Source organism: Eurytemora carolleeae, unplaced genomic scaffold (assembly GCF_000591075.1).
Source record: "Eurytemora carolleeae unplaced genomic scaffold, Eaff_2.0 scaffold827, whole genome shotgun sequence".
Lineage (NCBI taxonomy): Eukaryota > Metazoa > Arthropoda > Copepoda > Calanoida > Temoridae > Eurytemora > Eurytemora carolleeae.
In genome coordinates, this window is record NW_019397877.1 from 131,479 (window position 1) to 152,830 (window position 21,352).

Here is a 21,352-nt window from a genome sequence, read left to right on the forward strand (position 1 = left end):
CAGAGAACCAGAGAACCAGAGAACCAGAGAACCAGAGAACCAGAGAACTAGAGAACTAAAGAGCGTTGATTCTAATTTTTAAAACTGTTTAGATCAGTGTGTAGGCCAATTAACAACCAACCAATTGAGTTATAATTAGAAAGAGTGGAGTGTAGATTTAGGATCTAATATAATCAAAAATAGCGTGGTACAGGGGTTGCACACTCCATTAAAAGAAAGTTAATATTAACTAAAAATGAAAAGATTTACAGATAAACCGAAGAAACCTGATAGATAGACAGATAGCTAGACAGTTAGCTAGACAGATAGCCAAACACATTCTCAAATGAACACTTCTGGAACATATTCTCAAATGAACACTTCTGGGATCTCGAAAATTATGAATGAATTTTTATTGTCAATTGAAACGTTAATCAATCTAATATTATTTAGAATGCAGAAACTAACTTCATTTTGACGAGATTTTTTTTTGAAATTTTCATGAAAAACTTGCTGAAATGAGTGAAAAAAAACCCGGTGAATTTCCAGGATAAAAATCCGTACAATCCGTACAATTTGAAAAAAAATCCGTACAATCCGTACAATTTTAGGGTTACAAAATAAAAAATCCGTACAATCCGTAAATTTTGGCCACCCTGTACATAAACTTCAACAATGAGGGGCTCTTGGTCTAAATGACATTTTATAGAAGAGGAATAATCTAGCAAGCAAGGCGTTTTTTTCTGCATTTAGTACCACAGAACTCCCACTTTACCAAAGCAGGAATTTCTGTCACATAAATCTTCTCCAAGAAACACTGCAGAGGTTGCCCTGGTATTTAAACCCGACCAGAGGAGTGGTTAAATCTTAACACAGCCTCATCATAATCCTACTCTGTAATATATGAAATGTCCTATCTATGAAATGTCCATCTATGAAATGCCTTTCTATGGAACGACCGAACCTTAGGATATGACAGGAAAACCTTGAGATAAGATTGGAAACCTTGAGGTAAGATTGGAAACTTTGAGATAAGATAGGAAACCTTGAGATAAAATAAGGGACTCAAGAATAAGATTGCAGGGGATCTTGAGATAAGATTGAAACCTTGAGATAAGATTGAGGACTTTGAGATAAGATTGAGGACCTTAAGATAAGATTGGGGACTTAAAGATAAGATTGCAGGGGATCTTGAGATAAGATTGAAAACCTTGAGACATGATTAGGGACTTTTGAGATATGATTGAGGACCTTAAGATAAGATTGGGGACTTAAAGTTAAGATTGCAGGGGATCTTGAGATAAGATTGAAAACCTTGAGACATGATTAGGGACTTTGAGATATGATTGAGGACCTTGAAATAAAATTGAGGACCTTTAGATAAGATAGGGGACCTTGAGATAAGAATGGAAGCCTTAAGATACGATTGGAAACCTTGAAATAATTTTGAAACCTTTGAGATCCTTGAGATAAGATTGGAAGCCTTGAGATAAGATAGGAAATCTTGAGATAAGATAGGAAACCTTGAGATAAGATAGGAAACCTTGAGATAAGATAGGAAACCTTGAGATAAGATAGGAAACCTTGAGATAAGATTGGTAACCTTAAGACAAGATTGGTAGCCTTAAGACAAGATTGGAAACCTTGAGAAAAGAATAACAAAACCACAGGACAGAGATTCAGAAGTCTCAAAGTATAATTACAAATAATTTGACTAATACTTTAAAACTTACTTATGTTGTATAAACAGAGGAATTTTGCTCCGCAGTTCTTTATCCTAAATCAATAAAAGAAATATATTTCCTGAACTTTTTGATGAAATGTGGAGGTTGAAAATTTGATCATGAGTCTAAAAATAAAGAAAGCGCAAAACTTATGTTATAGCTTAAAAGTTCTGAAAAATAATGACGGAGAAAATATGAACCAATCAGATTACGGGAATTAGGGATCGACAGAAATTATGCAATATCAGCTGTTCTGTTTTTTAATTTCAATTTGTTGACGTAACTGTGAAGCGCTAACAAAATATATTTCGGAATAGATACACGATGTATTTATTTATTCTAGATTACGGAAAAGATTTATGAATTAAAATCGTCAGATTAAATCATTTTCATGCATTGAAATATCGCAACATTGAATGCGTTTTTTCGGGTTTAAAATTTAAGACGAGTTAAATATCTAAGCTGTAGCTTAAAATTCAGGTTTAAATTAAGTTGGAAATGGCATTTAAGCTGAAACATAATATTTAAGTCGTAACTTATCATTCTTTAGATTGGGACTTGCATAAGACAATTTTTATCTACGGCTTTCTTAAGAAAGCTTCAATTTAAAGTGACTATGAAAAGTATTTCAGATGGGGGGGGGGGGGTTCTTTTCATTTTGGGAGGTATAAAAACGTAACTCTTAATACCTCTGGTAACTTCATAGGTCCATCTAGGATATATATTTTGCTCTTGGTAACAATCTCTCTTTCACTTTTCTGCAAAATATTTAGTTCAAAACCTTGATGCATAAATAAAACATGGGTAAAATTCATCTAAACCTTAAAAAAAAAGAAAAATAGCGGGATCACGGAAGAATTGCTTTTGAATGGATTTATCTACTGGATTTTTGAAGATTTCAGATAAAACTTAAAAATGGAAGTATACATCTTAAATTTTTTCTTATTTGAAATCAACCCCCATTCACTAAAAAAACCATGTTAGTAGTTTACTTGCATGGTTTCCCACAAAAAGTGAGACTTGGAAGAGTTTAGTTACGTCCCAGAGGCATATATTTTAATAAATGATTTTTGATGCTCTGGCTTTGTGGGAACCCTGTAATGGAAGAAAAACCATATTACCCTAGATAGCACTCTGGAAGTTCCCCATTCTTTGTCGTAGCCTTGAAGAGTTCCACTCAGTATCAACCTTAACATTAAAGGAACTGTACACTGTACAGTGTACATGTAATTTTCGACGACTCTTAATTTATAGAGTGGAATATTCGATTCACAGAGAAACACCAGGAATGCAAAGCTTTGTGTGATCAAGAATGCAAAGCTTTGTGTGATCAAGAATGGAAAGCTTTGTGCGATCAAGAATGCAAAGCTTTGTGTAATAAAGAATGCAAAGCTTTGTGTGATAAAGAATGCAAACCTTTTTGTGATAAAGAATGAAAATCTTTGTGTGATCAAGAATTTAAAGCTTTGTGATCAAGAATGCAAAGCTTTGTGTGAAAGAATGCAAAGCTTTGTGTGATAAAGAATGAAAATCTTTATGTGATAAAGAATGAAAATCTTTGTGTGATCAAGAATGAAAATCTTTGTGTGATCAAGAATTTAAAGCTTTGTGTGAAAGAATGCAAAGCTTTGTGTGAAAGAATGCAAAGCTTTGTGTGATGAAGAATGCAAAGCTTTGTGTGATAAAGAATGCAAAGCTGTGTGATCAAGAATGCAAAGCTTTGTGTGATCAAGAATGCAAATCTTTGTGTGATCAAGAATGCAAAGCTTTGTGTGATAAAGAATGAAAATCTTTGTGTAATCAAGAATGCAAAGCTTTGTGTGATAAAGAATGCAAAGCTTTGTGTGATAAAGAATGCATAGCTTTGTGTGATGAAGAATGAAAATCTTTGTGTGATCAAGATGCAAAGCTTTGTGTGATAAAAGAATGAAAATCTTTGTGTGATGAAGAATGAATATCTTTGTGTGATCAAGAATGCAAAGCTTTGTGCGATCAATTGTGGTTTCTTAATAAAAGGGAGTTGCGCAATTCTACTGGGAAAACAATGAAGGATATTGTCATATTGCAACACTTTTCAAGCTAAAAAACGAAGATTTATTAAACATTATTGAAAATCATTGTGAATCTGCCGTACCTGGCCGTTCCCCTCTCTAAATGGAAGCTAATTTGACATTTTAACTAGTGCTTAGCATATCCGGATCCAAAAATGATGCATAATTACGGATTTGAATCCTTAACATTAAATGTTGCATCACGTTTCTAAAAACGCGAAAAAAGAACATTTTTGAAATTTATTTTTATGACAAAAATTTCGAAACCTTAGAGAAAAAACATGAGCTGATACGATCTGGATTCATTCTTTAAAATGACGGATCCAAGATCCTGATCCGCAAAAAATGAAATTAATATCCATATCCGCATCAAGATGGAATTAACTTCCGGATCCACATCAAGATGGAATTAACTTCCGGATCCGCATCAAGATGGAATTAATATCCGGATCCACATCAAGATGGAATTAATATCCGGATCCGCATCAAGATGGAATTAATATCCGGATCCGCATCAAGATGGAATTATATCCAGATCCGCATCAAGATGGAATTAATATCCGAATCAGCCTTAAGATGGAATTTATCTTAAACTCTACTTTCAATTTACATTTTTGGTTCCAGGTTTCAAAGGTAAAAAGAAAATGAAAAAAATCTTACTTATTTTCACCAAGAACAGGACACCAGTTTTGAAGTTTAACTTCTCTCTGGCTCTAACAGATTTTTTAGTAATACATTTAGAAAAGGTATTAATTAAAAGTTTTATGGTTATCCCTGTATGAATTGTGTATGTACTTGAATTAGTTAAAATTTAGAATTGTGATAATACCTTGAATTAATTATTGTTAGCCTGGAACCAATTCTACCCATTTTCATGAATTTCAAAATAAAAGTTAATAAAGATTTCAGGTCTAGCATTTTCTAAAGATATTATACACTTCACAAAAAATTCTCTCCCCTGAGCCCAAATATACCAAACTTCTGGGGAGTGGGGGAAGATTTTTCAAGAAAATCTACACCACTGTCTGCGCCTCAGCCTTTGTGCATCAACCTTTGATACTAAAAACTATTAAATTTATCAGAACTTATACTTGAAATGTTATAGTTCTATGATTTAGGGTTAGAATTTGAGAAATAGTGGTTCGGGTCCTTTAATTTCTAAAAGAAATAGGACTTAGCTGATAAAAATCAAGTCATTCGTTGATCAACTGATCTGAGTTAACAAGTTTTGTATTGTGAATCTCTGGATAAAGTATTGAACTCAATCTTATACCAAAGGATCAATCAAATTTCTCATTGATATCCCGTGGTGGCCATACTCGGCAAGGGTTAACTTTAATTGTGGAAACAAGCATGTATTCTTTATTTCAAAAGTGTCCACATTGGTTATCAAGATCAAGCGTTCAAAATTAACGATACTCCATACAAAAGGTTCGACCTCAAGGCAAATATTTTATGTTAAAAATCCCATTTAGAATAAATACACATGTGAGACATTTGTTCGACTTCCAAGATTTTTGAGAATTCTCAAGAAACAATTAAAAGAAAAGTAAAGACAGATCAGATACTAAATATAAAACTATTTAACCTGTGTATGAGGAGAAAGAGAGCCTCCTTTGCTAGGAACGGATCGTGACAGGTCAGCCATTTCTAAAAATAAAAAATTCACCCCAACGTTTTAAAGAAGAAATCCGCAAGCCGCTTTAAAAAAAATTGCTAAAAGATAAATTTCATTGAATCCATTTTTTCGGAGTCCATGGCACATTCAAACAATAGAAGCTTTTAAGGACTGCAACGTTGTGAATCGAACATATAAATATGCAGGGTCACTTAAAGTACATATATACTATACAATACATTTAAAACAACAGGAGTGAAAAAATCAATACATCAGAATTCGTCAATGTCAACACCACTCATGAAAGTTAATCCCTTCTATTCCACTCCTTGGATCAGATCTAATCATATATGGAGTACACAGTACTATGGATCATGAACTAGATTCCAACTATTCCACTCCTTGGATCAGATTTGATTATATATAGAGTACACAGTACTATGGATCAAGAACTAGATCCCAACTATTCCACTCCTTGGATCAGATTTGATTATATATAGAGTACACAGTACTATGGATCATGAACTAGATCCCAACTATTCTACTCCTTGAATCAGATCTAATTATATATGGAAAACACAGTACTATGGATCATATACTAGATCCTAACTATTTTACTCCTTTATAGAACAAATCTATGTATATACAGAGAACTCAGGACTATGGATCATGCACAAGATCCCAACTATTCTACTCCTTGGATCAGATTTGATTATATATATATAGAGTACACAGTACTAGATCCCTTCAATTCTACTATTTAGATTAGATTTACAAAGGCTTAAGAAATGCCAGACGCTTTCTTTTACACTGAATTATAAAATCATGTTTTTGGGGGGCCCCGTCAATTTGAGGAAAGTAAAATTCCTCACAAAAAGGGATATTGAACGTAGCAAAATTATTTGCGTTTTCGCAAAATTTTAAATTAATTGTTCAGATCTTTATCTTCAACAAAGTTAATCACGCTTGGTGAAGTAAAAGCAAAAGCCGAACAAAATGAGTTCATAAAAAGGAGTGCGCAAACTCAAGAACTGAACAATTTGGACTGTCCTGCATATTTTTTCAGTACTTTTTTCCCTTTTCAAGTTAACCCCAGAAACATTTTTGAAGAAGAATAATTTGATAACAACCTTGGTTTTTTTTCAGACAATTATCTGAGCACTGAGCAGCACTCAAGAAAATTTTGTTGCATCTGGCATGAAAGTGCCAAGTCCTTTGTTTGTACCTACATCATAAATCCGCAAAACATGATTGAAAATGCTGAATGGTTTTTTTCTGGGTCATCTTGAATAATTTTATATTTAGCATCTAGGCATGGTTTCAGGGCATGCAATTAGGGTCAGATGAGTCAAGGTATCTAACACCTTATCAATCTTACCTATATATGTAGGTAGTGGATAGAGTAGCTGACTGAAGAATAAAGATCTATAAACATAACAAATTATGAGGATACAGTTAACATGTAATAACAATTCATCATCACAGCAATAACAATGTATTGAAAATAAATAACAAATATCAACGCTTCAGATTAAATCAGAGCCGAGAATTTTAATCCGCTGAATTTTAAGTTTAGTTTTACGAACTGAGAAGTTCAGTTCCTACAGATAAAGCTTCAGGCTCAAGTCAACAAAGCCTCTGCAAGGCATTTTATTTATTAATGCTATTTAAAAAATTTACAGAAAAAAAATGTTTAACAATAAATTGGACGCGTTGCTTTAGATTGACATTTTAATCGGTAAGCTCAGGGAAGAAATAACATACTTACAGAAAATAATAGTTTTCGTGATTTTACAACATTTGCATCAATTTTACAGGAATGCAGGATACAATAACGTACACAGAACCACATGGTGCAGTACAATAGAGTACACAGAACTACGTGGTGTAGTGCAAAAGTGTACACAGAACCGCATGGTGTAGTGTACAACATGTACACAGAACCACATGGTGCAGTTCAATAGAGTACACAGAACCAACTGGTGTAGTACAATGGAGTACACAGAACCACATGTGTAGTACAATAGGGTACACAAAACCACATGGTATAGTACAATAGAGTACACAGAACCACAGGATATAGTGTACTACAAAGTACACACAACCACATGGTGCAGTACAATAGAATAAACAGAACCACAGGATTTAGTGTACAACATAGTACACAGAAAAACATGGTGGGGTTGGAGTACACAGAATCACATAAACTCAAGTACATTTAGCGTACAATCAAAATGTACAGCAAACTACAGTACAATGCAAACAGAGGCTAAGTCGTATATTATATTTGTATAAGAAGCACCCAACGAATAAGGCCCCGACAGCGGGAACGGATGGAGACGAACCCATTCTTCAGTTTAAATATTAGTGAATCATCAAATATCACTGAAAAATTGTCTACTGTCCACCAATATCCTTTTATTGCGTTCGAGGCCGAATTCATAGATTGTCGAAAACATTTAAAGTTCCAGTCGAAAAAAATTCAGGCCGGCATTTCAGAAACGACGTTAATTTTTACTATTTGCGTAATTTTTTTTCCAAGAAATTAAAAATATTTCGTCAATTTAATTTTTTGATATTCTATTCAGTACAAATTAACGCTATGCAAACAATTAAGTTGAATCATCAGGTTTAACAAATTTAACAATCGGATACAATTTAATAGTTCTAAATAATACGAAACCTTTTCAAGCTAGAAAACACTCTTTTACAAAAGCTAACGGCCAATGCTCCCATACAAAAAGCTCGAAAATTTATACAAATAGAGGAAGAGATTTCATATATTATTTCCCGGTTGATCGGGTTATGCTTTGCAAGTCGTGTTTAACACTAAATATTGTGGTACATCGTCCTTAGTTTGATGATAGTAAAAGGAACTAAGGGGTTTAATGATTCTGCTGACGGCAGGAATCCTGAGTTATATCTTTCTTAATACATAACCGGACAGTGAGCTATAATCGGGGTATAAGTGGCTCTTAAGAAAAAAAATATCAGGCGGGCAGAAGGTTGCCCTCCCAACCTTTATTAATATCACAGAATTGAGTTGCGAACTAAAAGTGCGAGGTTCACGAACTAAAATATAATCCTATGCCGCGAGTTTAATTTTAAAAATTAAAAAGCTAAAACTAAGTTGAAAATTGGTTTAATAAATCACAGATATTAGTAAAAATTTAACTATTGTTTGGCCATTTCTAAACTATGGTTTGGTAAATTTGCTATAATTAAGAATATGTTCTTCTACAAGGTATTTACTATGGAATAGATAGGAATGGACGTTGGTAATTTGTAACTATGGACGAGACAAGTATTAAGCACCGCCTCAGTTGAAATGATTGAAATCTATGATTTAAACAACGAAAATAAATATAACACGGTTCAATTCAATAATTTAAAATCCCGGAATTTTTATGCTATCTTTTGGTCCCTTTTCGGGGTTAAATAGCGGCATAGCAGGCGAGAACAATTATTTTTCTACGCGGCTACTGGGACATGGAGAGCAGGGTTCTACGCGGCGTGTCAATAAGGATCATGCGTTCTTAAGCTCCACATCTTGTTCTCCTTCTGACTGAGTTCGGTGTCGTCGTCGCTCAGTGTGGGGAGGACGGTTGGGTACAGAGCCGGCCCGATGACGGAACCAGCCTTCTAGCCGCGAAGCAACCTGAATATAAAAAATTGTCAAATTTTATCTGGCAACCCTTGCAAATATATCTGTAATGATTTTGTTTTCCAAGAAGTTTGAAACAGATAAAGGGAGACAGTACTTTTATTAATTCATTTACATTGGGGTTAATAAAGTCTTATTTTTTTTTAAGCAATCCGATTGAAATAATGTCCCGTTGCAAATTTTCGATTTGATTGCTCAAATCTTGAATGGTCTTTGTGAATATATCGATTCGAAATTTACTTTCATTATCAAACCACAACTTTTCTTTTATGAGTTATATCGTTCATAGTACAATATGACATAAAGAATTTGTGGTATAAAGTTGGGGGAGGAAATATGTTTTTGACAAATGTCTAGTTGAATTCGAAATATTTTAATCATCAGTATCAGTTTTTAATAATATTTCCACAAATTTGATGAAGTTGATTAAAATCTAAAACCTTATGTCCAAAATACTAGTTCATAAAGGTGGATTGATGTACATATAAACTTACTGTAGGACTACCAGAGTGTATACTGGGAGGTGTTCGACCGAACGGAGAAATATTGCTCCGGGAACTACTCTTAGAGCTGGGGATATCAATGTGTCGTCCCCATTTTCTAACCTCGCCTCGCGGGGGCCGAGATGTAACCTGAAATCAATGAACAGTTAAAGAAATTACCAGCGTAGTTTACTATCATACAAGAAAAACTTCGTCCTGCATAAACTAATCTTACGCAATTTATGAACTTTATCTACTTCAAGAACTGAATGTATTTTAAACGTTATGTACTATAGGATACACGTTATTTACTAAATGAACGTTGTATACTTACAACTTACATGCCCTTTATGAGCTTGTTGTTCGCGCTAAACTAAAGGTAAATATTGAACTCGTTCATCTTTTCAAAAATGAACACTGAACAGCCTTAAACAGCATCAATTCCTGAAAGCAACTGTTTCTACAATAAATGGTCGCGATGTGTGCGAGTCGAACCTATGTGAGAGGAAGGGGGGGGGGTAAAGGGGTGGCAGAGAGAAAGGAGAAGGACCAGGGACGAAGGAAGACAGTAAGGGGGCAGTAGAGGTAAAAATGGGCGTTTGGAGAAAAGTTTGAAGGAAGGTTGTGTAGGTGTACCTTATCATCCTCCTCATCTCTAAGGAAGCTCTGAACTCTCTCCAATCTATCCATATCTGTAAACCTGGAACCAGAGGAGGGAGTTCCTGATATAGCTGAACTAGAGGAAGCAGGGGAAACTCTGATAAACAAATAAAATATTAATTTCATTTTTCATCTTCTAAAGGTTGCNTTCAATTTGTGAATAAACCAATAATTCATTCACTCGTGGTGAGAGATTTTACTTCATATGGATTTTCATATCTCTTATTTGAGGTAAATAAATTTTTAACTACGAAATACTTATTTTTCCCCCCAAAATTAATTCATTAAAAATTATACTTTTAACCCTTGTATCATTAATATTCACTATAAAAATCTTCCAGAAAAACAAAATACTAAAACAGATCTTTTGTTTACTCTAATATTATTACCTAGATATAGTTCTAGGCGTGGATCCAGTATGGGGTCGGGGATAGGTCACCGCCATATAGTCCTCCGTTCCGCTCACCGGAGACCGACCGGCGTGCTCAGTAAAATCATCGGAGAAATCTGCATCTTCATTTACCCTCCAACCCCACATACTATCACTTTCATCTAGACAGCTGGAGTTTCGTTGACTGTCTGGATATCGGCGGGAACGGCGAGAGACGGGAGATGAATGGCGGGGAGAGATCTGCCATCGTCCACCTAATATTAAATTTGAAGTAAAAAAACCCACTTTTTTCTCTCTAAACCAGTAAATAAAAAAGAATGAAATTTCGTGGAACTTGTAAACTTAAGAAAATTATGTTCATGAACTGTATGCACCGTATGCACCGTATGCACTGTGTGAACTGTGTGCACCGTATGCACTGCGTGAACTGTATGCACTGTGTGAACTGCATACACTGGATGAACTGGATGAACTGTGTGAACTGCGTGAACTGCGTGAACTGCGTAAACTGCGTAAACTACGTGAACTGTGTGAACTGTGTGAACTGTGTGAACTGTGTGAACTGTGTGAACTGTGTGAACTGTGTGAACTGTGTGAACTGTGTGAACTGAGTGAACTGAGATAACTAAATAACTAAATGAGCTGAATGAACTGTATGAACTGTGTGAACTGTATGAACTGTGTGAACTGTATTAACTGTATTAACTGTATGAACTGTATGAATATACACAACTTGTGTACAGAATTGTCTTTTATTAACTGTGTTTACTTGATTATATCTATTTACTGTAACAAATCCATGTATTCTATAAACTCTTCGCAGTAAATCCATAAAATTTAATTGCATACAAATAATATTTTAACATTTCTCAAGAGATAATAAAACTGCTAATAAAATGACTGTACCATGACAAATTTTGCAATGATGATTTAAGAATATGCAATGTTCACTATGAAATCTATGAATGGAATATATTCAATAATACACTCTAATAAGTATAAACCTCGTACTCTATGAACTCCATGAACAAAATGCATATTATCACCCTCTGAACTCAATGACCTTGATCAACGCATTGAGTGCGCTGTATGAACCCTATGAAAAAAGTGTATGCAATGTACCCTTTGAACACATTAATATTGATAAACTTATTAAGTAAACTCTATGATCTCAATAAACAAAATGTAAAAATTAAATGTGTTCAATAAACTTTATCATTATCATTATCATTATCATTATCATTATCATTATCATTATCATTATCATTATCATTATCATTATCATTATCATTATCATTATCATTATCATTAACGATCAAACTTCAGACAAAGCATCATGACCTATAAAGCTATAGAGTATAGACGTATTGAGTGTAATCTATGAACGCTATGAAGAAAATGCATGAACTCATTAACAATGACACGTATGGAGTGTACAGTATGAACTCGGATGAACAAAATGCATGTAATCAATGTACTCGTTGAACTCCATACACTTTATTGAGTGTTCTGAATACTGACCTAAGGATTCCTCTAGTGCAGCAAGAGAGGCGGGTTCTTCATGAATATACTCTTCAGGATTTAATGATACTCCCGGAGACATAATAACATACCCCGCCTCCCCACTTGGTATACGCTTCTTCCCACCCTCAGGGGGCGTTAACACCGTGAGTGGGTATGACTCCACCCCCGGGATAGGACGTGGTGTTGATGTTGCTCCTTCTAACACTGGTAAACTACGGGGGGATGGAAGGGAAGGACGGTGAGGGGTCTGAGATGAACTACGAGGAGATCTATCCATGGATGGAATAAGGGAGGGAACAAGAGTCTGTGTTGATATTGATTTCGGGGGAGTAGATTGAGAGATCTGAAAAAGATATCATTTTATTAAGATGTAAAAGAGTTTCTATGCCATAAATGACATCATTTTAATTCCACGTATTTATGTTTCAAGATATTCTAGTCACCTAATATTTCATTTTTAAAGTAACTGAATACTCGACTCAAATCTAATTGGCTGTTCTCTTTTTCTTGGCAATCTAATGGTGTAAACATTTTAATGATTCAACCTTGCCCTGATTGATTAAAATATTCGAGTCGAGTCCAACAATATTTTCAGTTCCTCCGTTAAAAAATCTGAGAATTAACTAACTAACCTGAAGAATACTATCCATAGGAAGATAGTCAGGAGACATGACTGGCGGTGAGGCAACTCCCCCACTCATGGCATGGTAGTCACTTTAATCAAAATATTCATTAGAAAATAAGAATAGAGAACCAGAAAAACAAAAGGATTTAACTATTAATAATGCAATTAATCGATTTATCATTGAAGAATTTAACAAAATTTAATTATTAACATGAACGTTATATCATCCTTTTTGATATTTTTCTCCCAAAAAATCAGTTAGTTCTCTTTTAAATAATTTATTTTCACCAATTCAGCGAAAAAACCCCAGATATTTTTTTGGCCGCTCTGCACAAACATTCCTTACTTTCTAAAGAGGGGGGGGATCATTCAACGAAAAATATACACCCCTGAGTACATAAAATGTGATGCATCTCTGAATAAATTGATTGAATTACCTGGCTAAGGAACTTGTTTTTTGCTGTTCTTCTGAACCCTGATCAGCGTTTTTAGGAGAATATCCTGAATCAAACATTAAATCAAAAATAATTAAGAACTGAAAAACCTAAGCATTTTTTGTTTTTTAATTAAGTTTGAAAAATCATGAAGATTAATTAAAATATTGAAATGGGATTTGTTTGGTTCTTTTCCTGGACCAAAAAATTAATCTTTGAACAAATATTCATATGCTATTTAAATGCAAATAAGTATTCTTAAGTATTACAAGACAATAAAATTACCGAAAGGTAACGACGTGGAGAGATGAAATTCTGAATTTCTAGCGGGCAATGGTGGCGGAACACCCATGGACATGTAATCTAAAACGGATAAATTTTAGGGTTTTTTTCAAATTTTTATTTTAGACCCTTAAAGGGGCTGTAAGCGTAATTTTATGTGACCCTCAATGAAAAGAAGGTACCCGACATCTTTATCTTATCGATAATGTGGAAGATATGGTCGTTTTTATAAATGTTAGTGTTTAATTTTGATCATTTCTTTATGTTTTCCTGCAATAGTAATGCGCATGTCAAATTTAAAAGGAACCCACCATTGAAGAAAATTTTTAACATTGAAATCTAATTCATATTTAATCAGAAACAGTTTTTAAGGGTCAATTGAAATTATTTAAGAAAAATTTACGAAAAACCTAAGCGTTTGCTTTAAGTCATAGGTCAAAACTTTCTGGTTAATCCAGCAATTCGGTCAAAATAATTTATACATGGCAACGATCAATTATAAGCTTTTAAAAATTGTGAGCCTAGAGCAGAATACCGACCTGGCAAAGAAGGTTGTTTCTGATGGAGTACATTAAACCTCTGTTTTCTAGGAAGAGAACTACTCCCATCTCTCTCATCTACTCCCACTCCTCGATACTCACGTTTAAACTCGATGCTTACTTCACCTAGACAACAATATTTTAGCAGATTTATTTTAAACAATTTACTTTTATCTGCTTTTTATGAAGATTGGTTTCCTCCTTCTTTTGAAAAATATCTTTACGGGGTGCGGAAATAAATTAATTTTTACCAGGAAATAAATGATTTTTTTTGGCACATTATCTGTATAGTGTATGTATATATACTTTGCTTGTTTGTTTGTATCCAATTAACTTAAAAAAGACAACCAATTTCTTTGTGGGACCTAACGTGACCCCAGGGAAGGTTTATGGATGATAAAATTTAAAATTCGATTTTGAAAGTTTTTGAAATCCACTTTTTTTAAAGGTTTCTTCAATAACCTAACCCATTTGTGAAATCCCAACCATTGCTAAAACACGGGTTTCGAAAAAAATTGACGAAATATTCCGTTATCAAGTTTTTCTAATGAACGTGAATTAAAAAAAAAATGTTAAACCACTACTGGGTCTAGTATTAGATTTCTAGAGTTGAACCTACCACTGGATTCCTCTGGAATAACCTCTGGAGCGTATGAGGTGTGCGGATCGAAATCTCCATTAAAGGTTGGGTCATATATAGAGTTAGAACTACCCGTTCCATCGTCAGATAGTCCTGCAAACATATATGGATAATTCATATTTTTTTACAGACCGATTGATTTAATTATTACACAAATATTCTTTAAAAAATTTATTGTCAGGATTTATTTGGCAATTTGCTGCAAATTCAAGCAACATTTTGTTTATTTTAGTTCATTTTGTTTAATAGATTCTCGCCTCCAACCCAGATTTAATAATCACTAAACCTTTGCAATGTACATTATGGTGTAAACTTTAAATAATATATTTAGCAGAATGTTGAGTAAATTCTAAGTGAGGATGCAATGATAGAAAGGACAGAAAATAAACGTTTTGTGGGGATAAATCGTTCAGAATAATCTCTTTGATTTATTTTAAAATTTAGTTAATTTAACAGAAATTTCTCTATTGTAACAATTTCAAGTGAGAATACTACGGATCCAGATCCGGAATCTATGTCTGCAAAACATAGAAATGGATAAAAATTGTGAACGAGGATAATACCTGCAGACACACTTCCTACAGGAGAGGTTGGCGAGAGTATCCCGGGGGAATACCGCATACTCATTGGGCGTGGTCTAGAGGAGGAACCTGGGTCAGGGGTGGTGTGTCCAGGTTTCCCCGCCTCTCCCACTGGTTCCGAGATGGTTCTATTCCTAGCTAGACTATCCTTGTCCCTGTACTGTTTACCGGAGGGAGGATGCGGAGCACCCCGCGATTTGGATCCTCTGCAAATATATATTCTGTAAGAAATGCTTTTTTATATTCCACGAGAAACGTCGGGCATTTTAGCAAAAGTCATGATTTAATACCATGCGCGGGTAATCGGCGTGAGTAGCTATGACTATGAATAAAAATATAATCCCGGGACCTTCAACTAGTTATATATAAAGAATAATTAAATAATAATCAAAAGAACTGATTACTACCTAAAATATTTATAGCTTTTCAACCTAATGGTGTTGGCCTTTAAAATCTACGACGTCAGGGTTGCAATGCAAGGATATATGGAAATATATATATATATAAAACGATATAAGGATAAAAAGAGTTGGAGTCAAGTAATCAGTTCCTTTTTTCTATAATGCTGGCTTGCCATGAAGAAATAGAACTATTACAAGAAACTTAAATTTGATCATATTTCGGTTTATTAAGATACTTATTGTCAATTTTAACAACGAAAACAAAACCGGGGTATCACTAAAATTAAAACATCTCTACGAAGATAACTTAATGAAAATTGTTATGATTACATAATATAAAATAATGTTACCTATCCTGGCTGAAACTTGAGCTCCGATATCTCTGGTTTATTCCAAGAATATCCTGAAGAAACACAAAATTTAGTTTTCAGATATAAAAAGTCCTAGAAAACCCCTTAACTAAATTATCCGCATGTAACCTAATTAACTAATAGCTTCATCACAGATCTCAGTAAAACTTATTGCTAAGCAGGGACAAAAATATTTCAGTCATTTGTTTGAAAAACTTGAACATTTAACGTCTAAATTTTAAAGGTTTATAAAAAAATACTTGAATTTTGGAAAAAGTGAACTTAAATCAATTCCCCCCCCCCCCAGTAATTCATAAGATTTTACGACAAATTAATTCACTGAAAAAAAGTAATTATCCAGAAAATAAAATCTTCCGAAAAATATTACTTGACAAAATTTCTACAAAAATCATACTTACACTTGAAGCTGATTAAGTGCAAATTTTGTATTCAATATTATTATTTATTTATTTGATAACTTAAAAAAAGCACCAAAAGTTAAAAAAAAAAATTCAAAAAATGTATTTATTTACCTTATGGTTTGCTCCAATCATTGCTTTTCTAAGTATTTCATGAAGCTGGGATACACATTCTTTCTCCTCTGATTCCAGGGAGAGCAATCCAGATCCTGCAATGATTACAGTAATAATAATAATAATAATAATATTTTAACAACTTAAGTATGGACATATAATGCAACAAGACAATCGGAAACCTTTAATGTGCTAGCCCAAACTAAATGTTCATCGTATATGCTTGTGAACCCGATTCACACACAAAAAAACATGTTTTATGTAAGCGTAATCTGTACATCCTTAAATTATTGCAAACCTATGTAAGCGTTATCTGTAAATCCTTAAATTATTGCAAACCTGATAAACTAACAAACAAACATGTCCTATGTAAGCATCCTTAAATTATTGCAAACCTATGTAAGCGTGATCTCATCTTTAAATTATTGCAAACCTGATAAACTAACAAACAAACATATTAAGAATACATCAAGATTGTTTTGATCTCGTCGAATTTCCATTATTACATTTTATTCCTTATAAAATGATCATATTAGTTCAAAAATACATCAAGATTATTTTTTAAGTCTCTAAATCCCTGAATTATTGTAAACTAACCTATCGGTGATGTTCTACCGAGCTCTAGTCCGAGAACCTTTAGTTTATCATTGTACATAATATTCCTGATACAGGGGTGTGGCAGCTCGACACACCTCTCCTCACCCAGCGGATATAACAGGGCGTACTCAGGAGTTACACACAATCTAAAATAAAATGTGAAGTTAAAATAAAACCATAAATAATACTCGAACCACAAACTTTTTTAAAATATATTTTTTAAAAAAATTAACGTTTAAATTCGTCTTTGGTTGTATCAAAGTCCCGTGAAATGAAAATGGCCAGGAAGAAAATTTTAAACATAAAGGCTTAAAAAGTTTGTGAACTTTCGTATTAGAAAATTAAGGAAAAACTGAATTGAAAATCTGCTTTTAGTATTACACCGTGATCTTTATCAGCTTGAAACTATTCCATTCATGTTCTTTATAAACTCTTGAAGGGACTGTTCAATGTTATTTTAAAAGACCCTTCATTTATAAAGTGGCATGCTTAATACCCTTTAAGCAGTGCTTAGGATCCACTTAATTTTGATGCGGATTCGGATCCGGATCCTGGATCCGCACTGGAAAAAAATCCGGATTCGGATCGAGGTCATTTCTTTAAGATTTACTGATTTTTTTAACAAAAAATAATTTTTTTTTTTTTCGCATATTTCTATCCTAAAACTTTATGAACCATGAAATTTTTATAATCTCTCTTTTTTTTCAAAAGTTCAGATTTTGGTTTTAGGAGTAAAAGTTTTTTTTGCAGTTTTTGGTTGATATTTTACCCCCTGGATCCGGATCTGGATCCAGGAAGCCAAAATCTTGCGGATCCAACGGATCCGGATCCTAAGCACTGCCTTTAAGCCTTAATCTGAGTAACACTGAGCAAGATATCGTCTACCGAAGGTATAATTTATCTTAATTTCCTTTCTCGACCATTCTGCACAACCCCCCACGTTATATAAAACCGGATATAAAAGATTTAAAATTCGGTGATGGTGAATGGTGATTTACAAAACCTCTGTAGAGTAAAAAAAGTAGATGTTAGTTTCACATTTATTGAAAATATATTTAGGTCTGGGTTGAGCATTTTTGATCAACGGGCTTGCAAAACTCTTAAATTAAGGGCGGAGATTCACTTCAAACTACGTAGACAGTCTCTTTAAGAGATTGCATATTTGAGCTAGGATCGGAATCCGGGGTAGCAATGTTCAGTTAAAATGAATGGACTGCTGATCAGGAAAATAGGAAACAAAACATTTTCTAGAACGGAATTTCGCACCGGGAAATTGAGGACACATATTCGGGGGCAAATACAAATGTCAAGAACTATTAAAGGGATTAAAATAGAGCTTAAAGAGACAAGACGTAATTTAAAGCTAATTTCCGTTTATTGATTTACAAGTCCGATTTAGAACGGTAAACCATCATTATATCATTATTTTCATGCTCAAATTTACACCATCTAAAGAATGGAGTTTCACTTTGAAATGAGTCTACTGCTTTTTATGAAGGGTTTAAACATGTTATTTCCGTTTTTATGAATGGTTTAAACATGTTATTTCCATTTTTATGAATGGTTTAAACATGTTATTTCCGTTTTTATGAATGGTTTGAACATGTTATTTCCGTTTTTATGAATGGTTTAAGCATGTTATTTCCGTTTTTATGAAGGGTTTAAACATGCTATTTCCGTTTAATGAATGGTTTGAACATGTTATTTCCGTTTTTATGAATGGTTTAAACATGTTATTTCCGTTTTATGAATGGGTTGTTATTTCCGTTTTTATGAATGGTTTAAACATGTTATTTCCGTTTTTATGAATGGTTTAAACATGTTATTTCCGTTTTAACATGTTATTTCCGTTTTTTATGAATGGTTTGAACATGTTATTTCCGTTTTTAAGAATGGTCTAAACATGTTATTTCCGTTTTTTATGAATGGTCTAAACAAGTTATTTCCGTTCCAGTCCTTAAACAATAAACATGATCTCAGTAACATAAAAATCTTTGTATTTATTTTGGGTTTTTTCATGGAAATCAAAATTATGAAAACAGAATAGTTTATGTTTGGGTAGATCACATCAAAAAAAAACGATGAAGCCCATTATTGTCTGAAATGAATTTATGGGGTTGAAAATGTAATTTTCAGTGAACCAACACCCGATTCACAATTAACCTATAACTGACTGTGAAGAAGTTATCGTCGATTTTCTTTCTTAAATCGCGTGGAATTCCAATTTTCCCAAAAATGAATAAGGTTCTTTTAATTCATCCTTAATAAAACAAAGGTTTCAATGTCACTACACTTATCAAGGATTACTTGAAATTACGTATCCAGTCCCTTTAAACATATTTTGAGTAAAATACCTGAAAGGACCGTTCCAATGGTGAGCGGAGGAATCATTCCCATCATCAGGCTTAAACCCTTTTACATTAACCTGAATATAAATATATAATTATTAATTAAACCCTTTTACATTAACCTGAATATAAATATATAATTATTAATTAAACCCTTTTACATTAATTAACCTTAATATAAATATGTAATTTTTAATTCATCCCGAATACAAAATATTTGTGTACTCTACTCAATGAATATAATGTTTTCTCAGTATCCAAGTTAACGTTGATGAAAAGGGATGTGGGACTAAAAATATACTAAAGAAGAACTTAACCAGCCATACCTAGTTTTACTACTTTTCAATCATCAATAATTCAGTTCACTCAAAATTCAGAAGCCTATCTAATTTCTTGGTTAATGGTTTTCTTGTTGTAATATAAGCCTGTTTTATAACTTTGCCACAATATTTATTACAAGATTGAAAATAATGCTGCAGACTAATTAATATTTTTATTTTTATTTTTAGTGAGTATAATTGAACCAATTTTCGCAGAAAAATAACAACATTTTATAATTAGTGAATGATGTTAATACAGTATTCGTGAACACAAAAAGATCCAAAACAACATGTTTCTGTTAAAAAACTGTTTTTTATTTGTTTTTCTTCTAACAAATCAATGCTGGTTTCTTAGCTTTCGTGTTAAATAATTAAAAAACGTGACAAGAAAAGTTTCCCCTTTAACACATTTATTCCCAAAAAATCAGTTGGATTTCGGGGGAAAATGAAAAATTGAACATCAACTGACACTTCTCCCCCTCCCCATCCGGCCCTTTCAAATATCTCTAAAATATTTAAATTTTTTAAGAAGGGAATTGACTTCAAGAAAGAAACTTTATAGTATATACCCCTGGTCCTATACCTGCCAAATGATGTCAAAATTAGGTTTTGGTTTCTTCCCGTAGAAGTTGGCCGACTTCCCGTGTTGTAAAACCAGCATCGTCTCCAACCAATCATTCAACTCTTCCTCCTTATCATCAAACCCTATCTGGACACAGTCGTCCAGGGTATACATATTCAAGGACATCATCTTCCGCCCGTTTTTATCCAGATAGTCCTGCTTTCGGTTAATATTGAAACAGGTTTCTAGGACTATTTCACGTTTCGGCGGTAGCCGTTGTAAGTGCTTTTTCTCACTATCATAATAAACTATTTTGGCAGGACTGCTCGTGCTCCGGTCGTAGAGCACAAAGAATTTTTTCGAGAACTGGCTCGTTTTCTTGATTTTTTTCAGCATAGCACATTTTAGGATTTTGGATTCGTCTTTTGCTTTCACGCCAGAGCCTTCGGTATCCTGAAACAATTACATCTTTAGTTTAAAATATAATTGGGGTCAAAATTAACCAAACCACTGCTTGAAAAACATTATGTGTAAAAAGGTTGTTTACCTGGTTCTTAGATTGTTTATCCGTAGAACCAAGAAGAGAGGACAATGATATCTTTTTATCTGTCCAAGACATGATTTTCAAGTTACTTCGAAACACATTTTTACATAATTTTCTCTGTATATAAAAGAATAATGATTAGATTAAAATGGATAAATTTGATAACTTGGGCTGATTGCATATCATTGAGCCATAACATTCACAACGATAGTTCATTACTCACAGTCGAGCATGATGAAATTGCGCATTTACAATTGCGTTCAATTTCCCGGATTTGAATAAGATCAAATTCCGGATTTTCTGTAAGTTATACACTTAACATTCTTTGATAACAACACATAAATTTCAATAATTTGGTGACGCACAAGTTTTTGTTTGCACTTTTAACAAGTTGTTGTGTTTTGCAAAACTGGTTTGGGTAGTCACGTTGTGAACAGGCGTAGTATGATGGGAAAATGCGTCGTAGAATATGTTTACAGTCTTCGCACTGTAAATTCAGAAAA

General features: G+C 33.5%; 2 protein-coding genes across 3 annotated transcripts in view; both read right to left on the reverse strand.

Moving 5' to 3' along the window:
- Positions 1 to 8,139, reverse strand: part of LOC111716184 (uncharacterized) — a 12,378-nt gene extending 4,239 nt beyond the window's left edge. For both annotated transcript variants that reach the window (XM_023491617.1, XM_023491616.1), the window contains exons 1-7: positions 8,056 to 8,139; positions 6,751 to 6,797; positions 5,343 to 5,404; positions 4,415 to 4,467; positions 2,825 to 2,891; positions 2,393 to 2,461; positions 1,713 to 1,756 (exon numbers count right to left, since the gene is read on the reverse strand). In XM_023491617.1, coding sequence (XP_023347385.1) covers positions 1,713 to 1,756; positions 2,393 to 2,461; positions 2,825 to 2,891; positions 4,415 to 4,467; positions 5,343 to 5,404; positions 6,751 to 6,797; positions 8,056 to 8,108 — 395 coding nt within the window. In that variant the 5' untranslated portion in view covers positions 8,109 to 8,139. The remainder of the gene's footprint in view (positions 1 to 1,712; positions 1,757 to 2,392; positions 2,462 to 2,824; positions 2,892 to 4,414; positions 4,468 to 5,342; positions 5,405 to 6,750; positions 6,798 to 8,055) is intronic.
- On the reverse strand, positions 6,852 to 21,043 carry LOC111716183 (insulin receptor substrate 1). Its single transcript, XM_023491615.1, has 17 exons — positions 20,853 to 21,043; positions 20,327 to 20,758; positions 19,430 to 19,500; positions 17,076 to 17,221; positions 16,479 to 16,573; positions 15,946 to 15,998; positions 15,177 to 15,400; positions 14,593 to 14,706; positions 13,974 to 14,099; positions 13,438 to 13,515; positions 13,156 to 13,219; positions 12,726 to 12,807; positions 12,091 to 12,436; positions 10,568 to 10,823; positions 10,155 to 10,275; positions 9,531 to 9,668; positions 6,852 to 9,030 (listed from the first exon to the last, which is right to left on the reverse strand). Exons 1-17 carry the CDS (start codon positions 20,922 to 20,924, stop codon positions 8,899 to 8,901), a joined length of 2,550 nt encoding a protein of 849 aa, XP_023347383.1. The 5' UTR covers positions 20,925 to 21,043; the 3' UTR covers positions 6,852 to 8,898.
- Between the last annotated feature and the right edge of the window lie 309 nt (positions 21,044 to 21,352).

Bases quoted from the DNA above. Each gene is read 5' to 3' on its own strand.
- LOC111716183 (XM_023491615.1), bottom strand. From the start codon at position 20,924: ATGTCTTGGACAGATAAAAAGATATCATTGTCCTCTCTTCTTGGTTCT. The intron at 17,222-19,429 runs GTATTTTACTCA...ATTTTATTTTAG, and splicing joins CATTGGAACGGTCCTTTCAG to ATTGTGTGTAACTCCTGAGT. The intron at 12,808-13,155 runs GTAATTCAATCA...TTTTGATTAAAG, and splicing joins AAAACAAGTTCCTTAGCCAG to TGACTACCATGCCATGAGTG.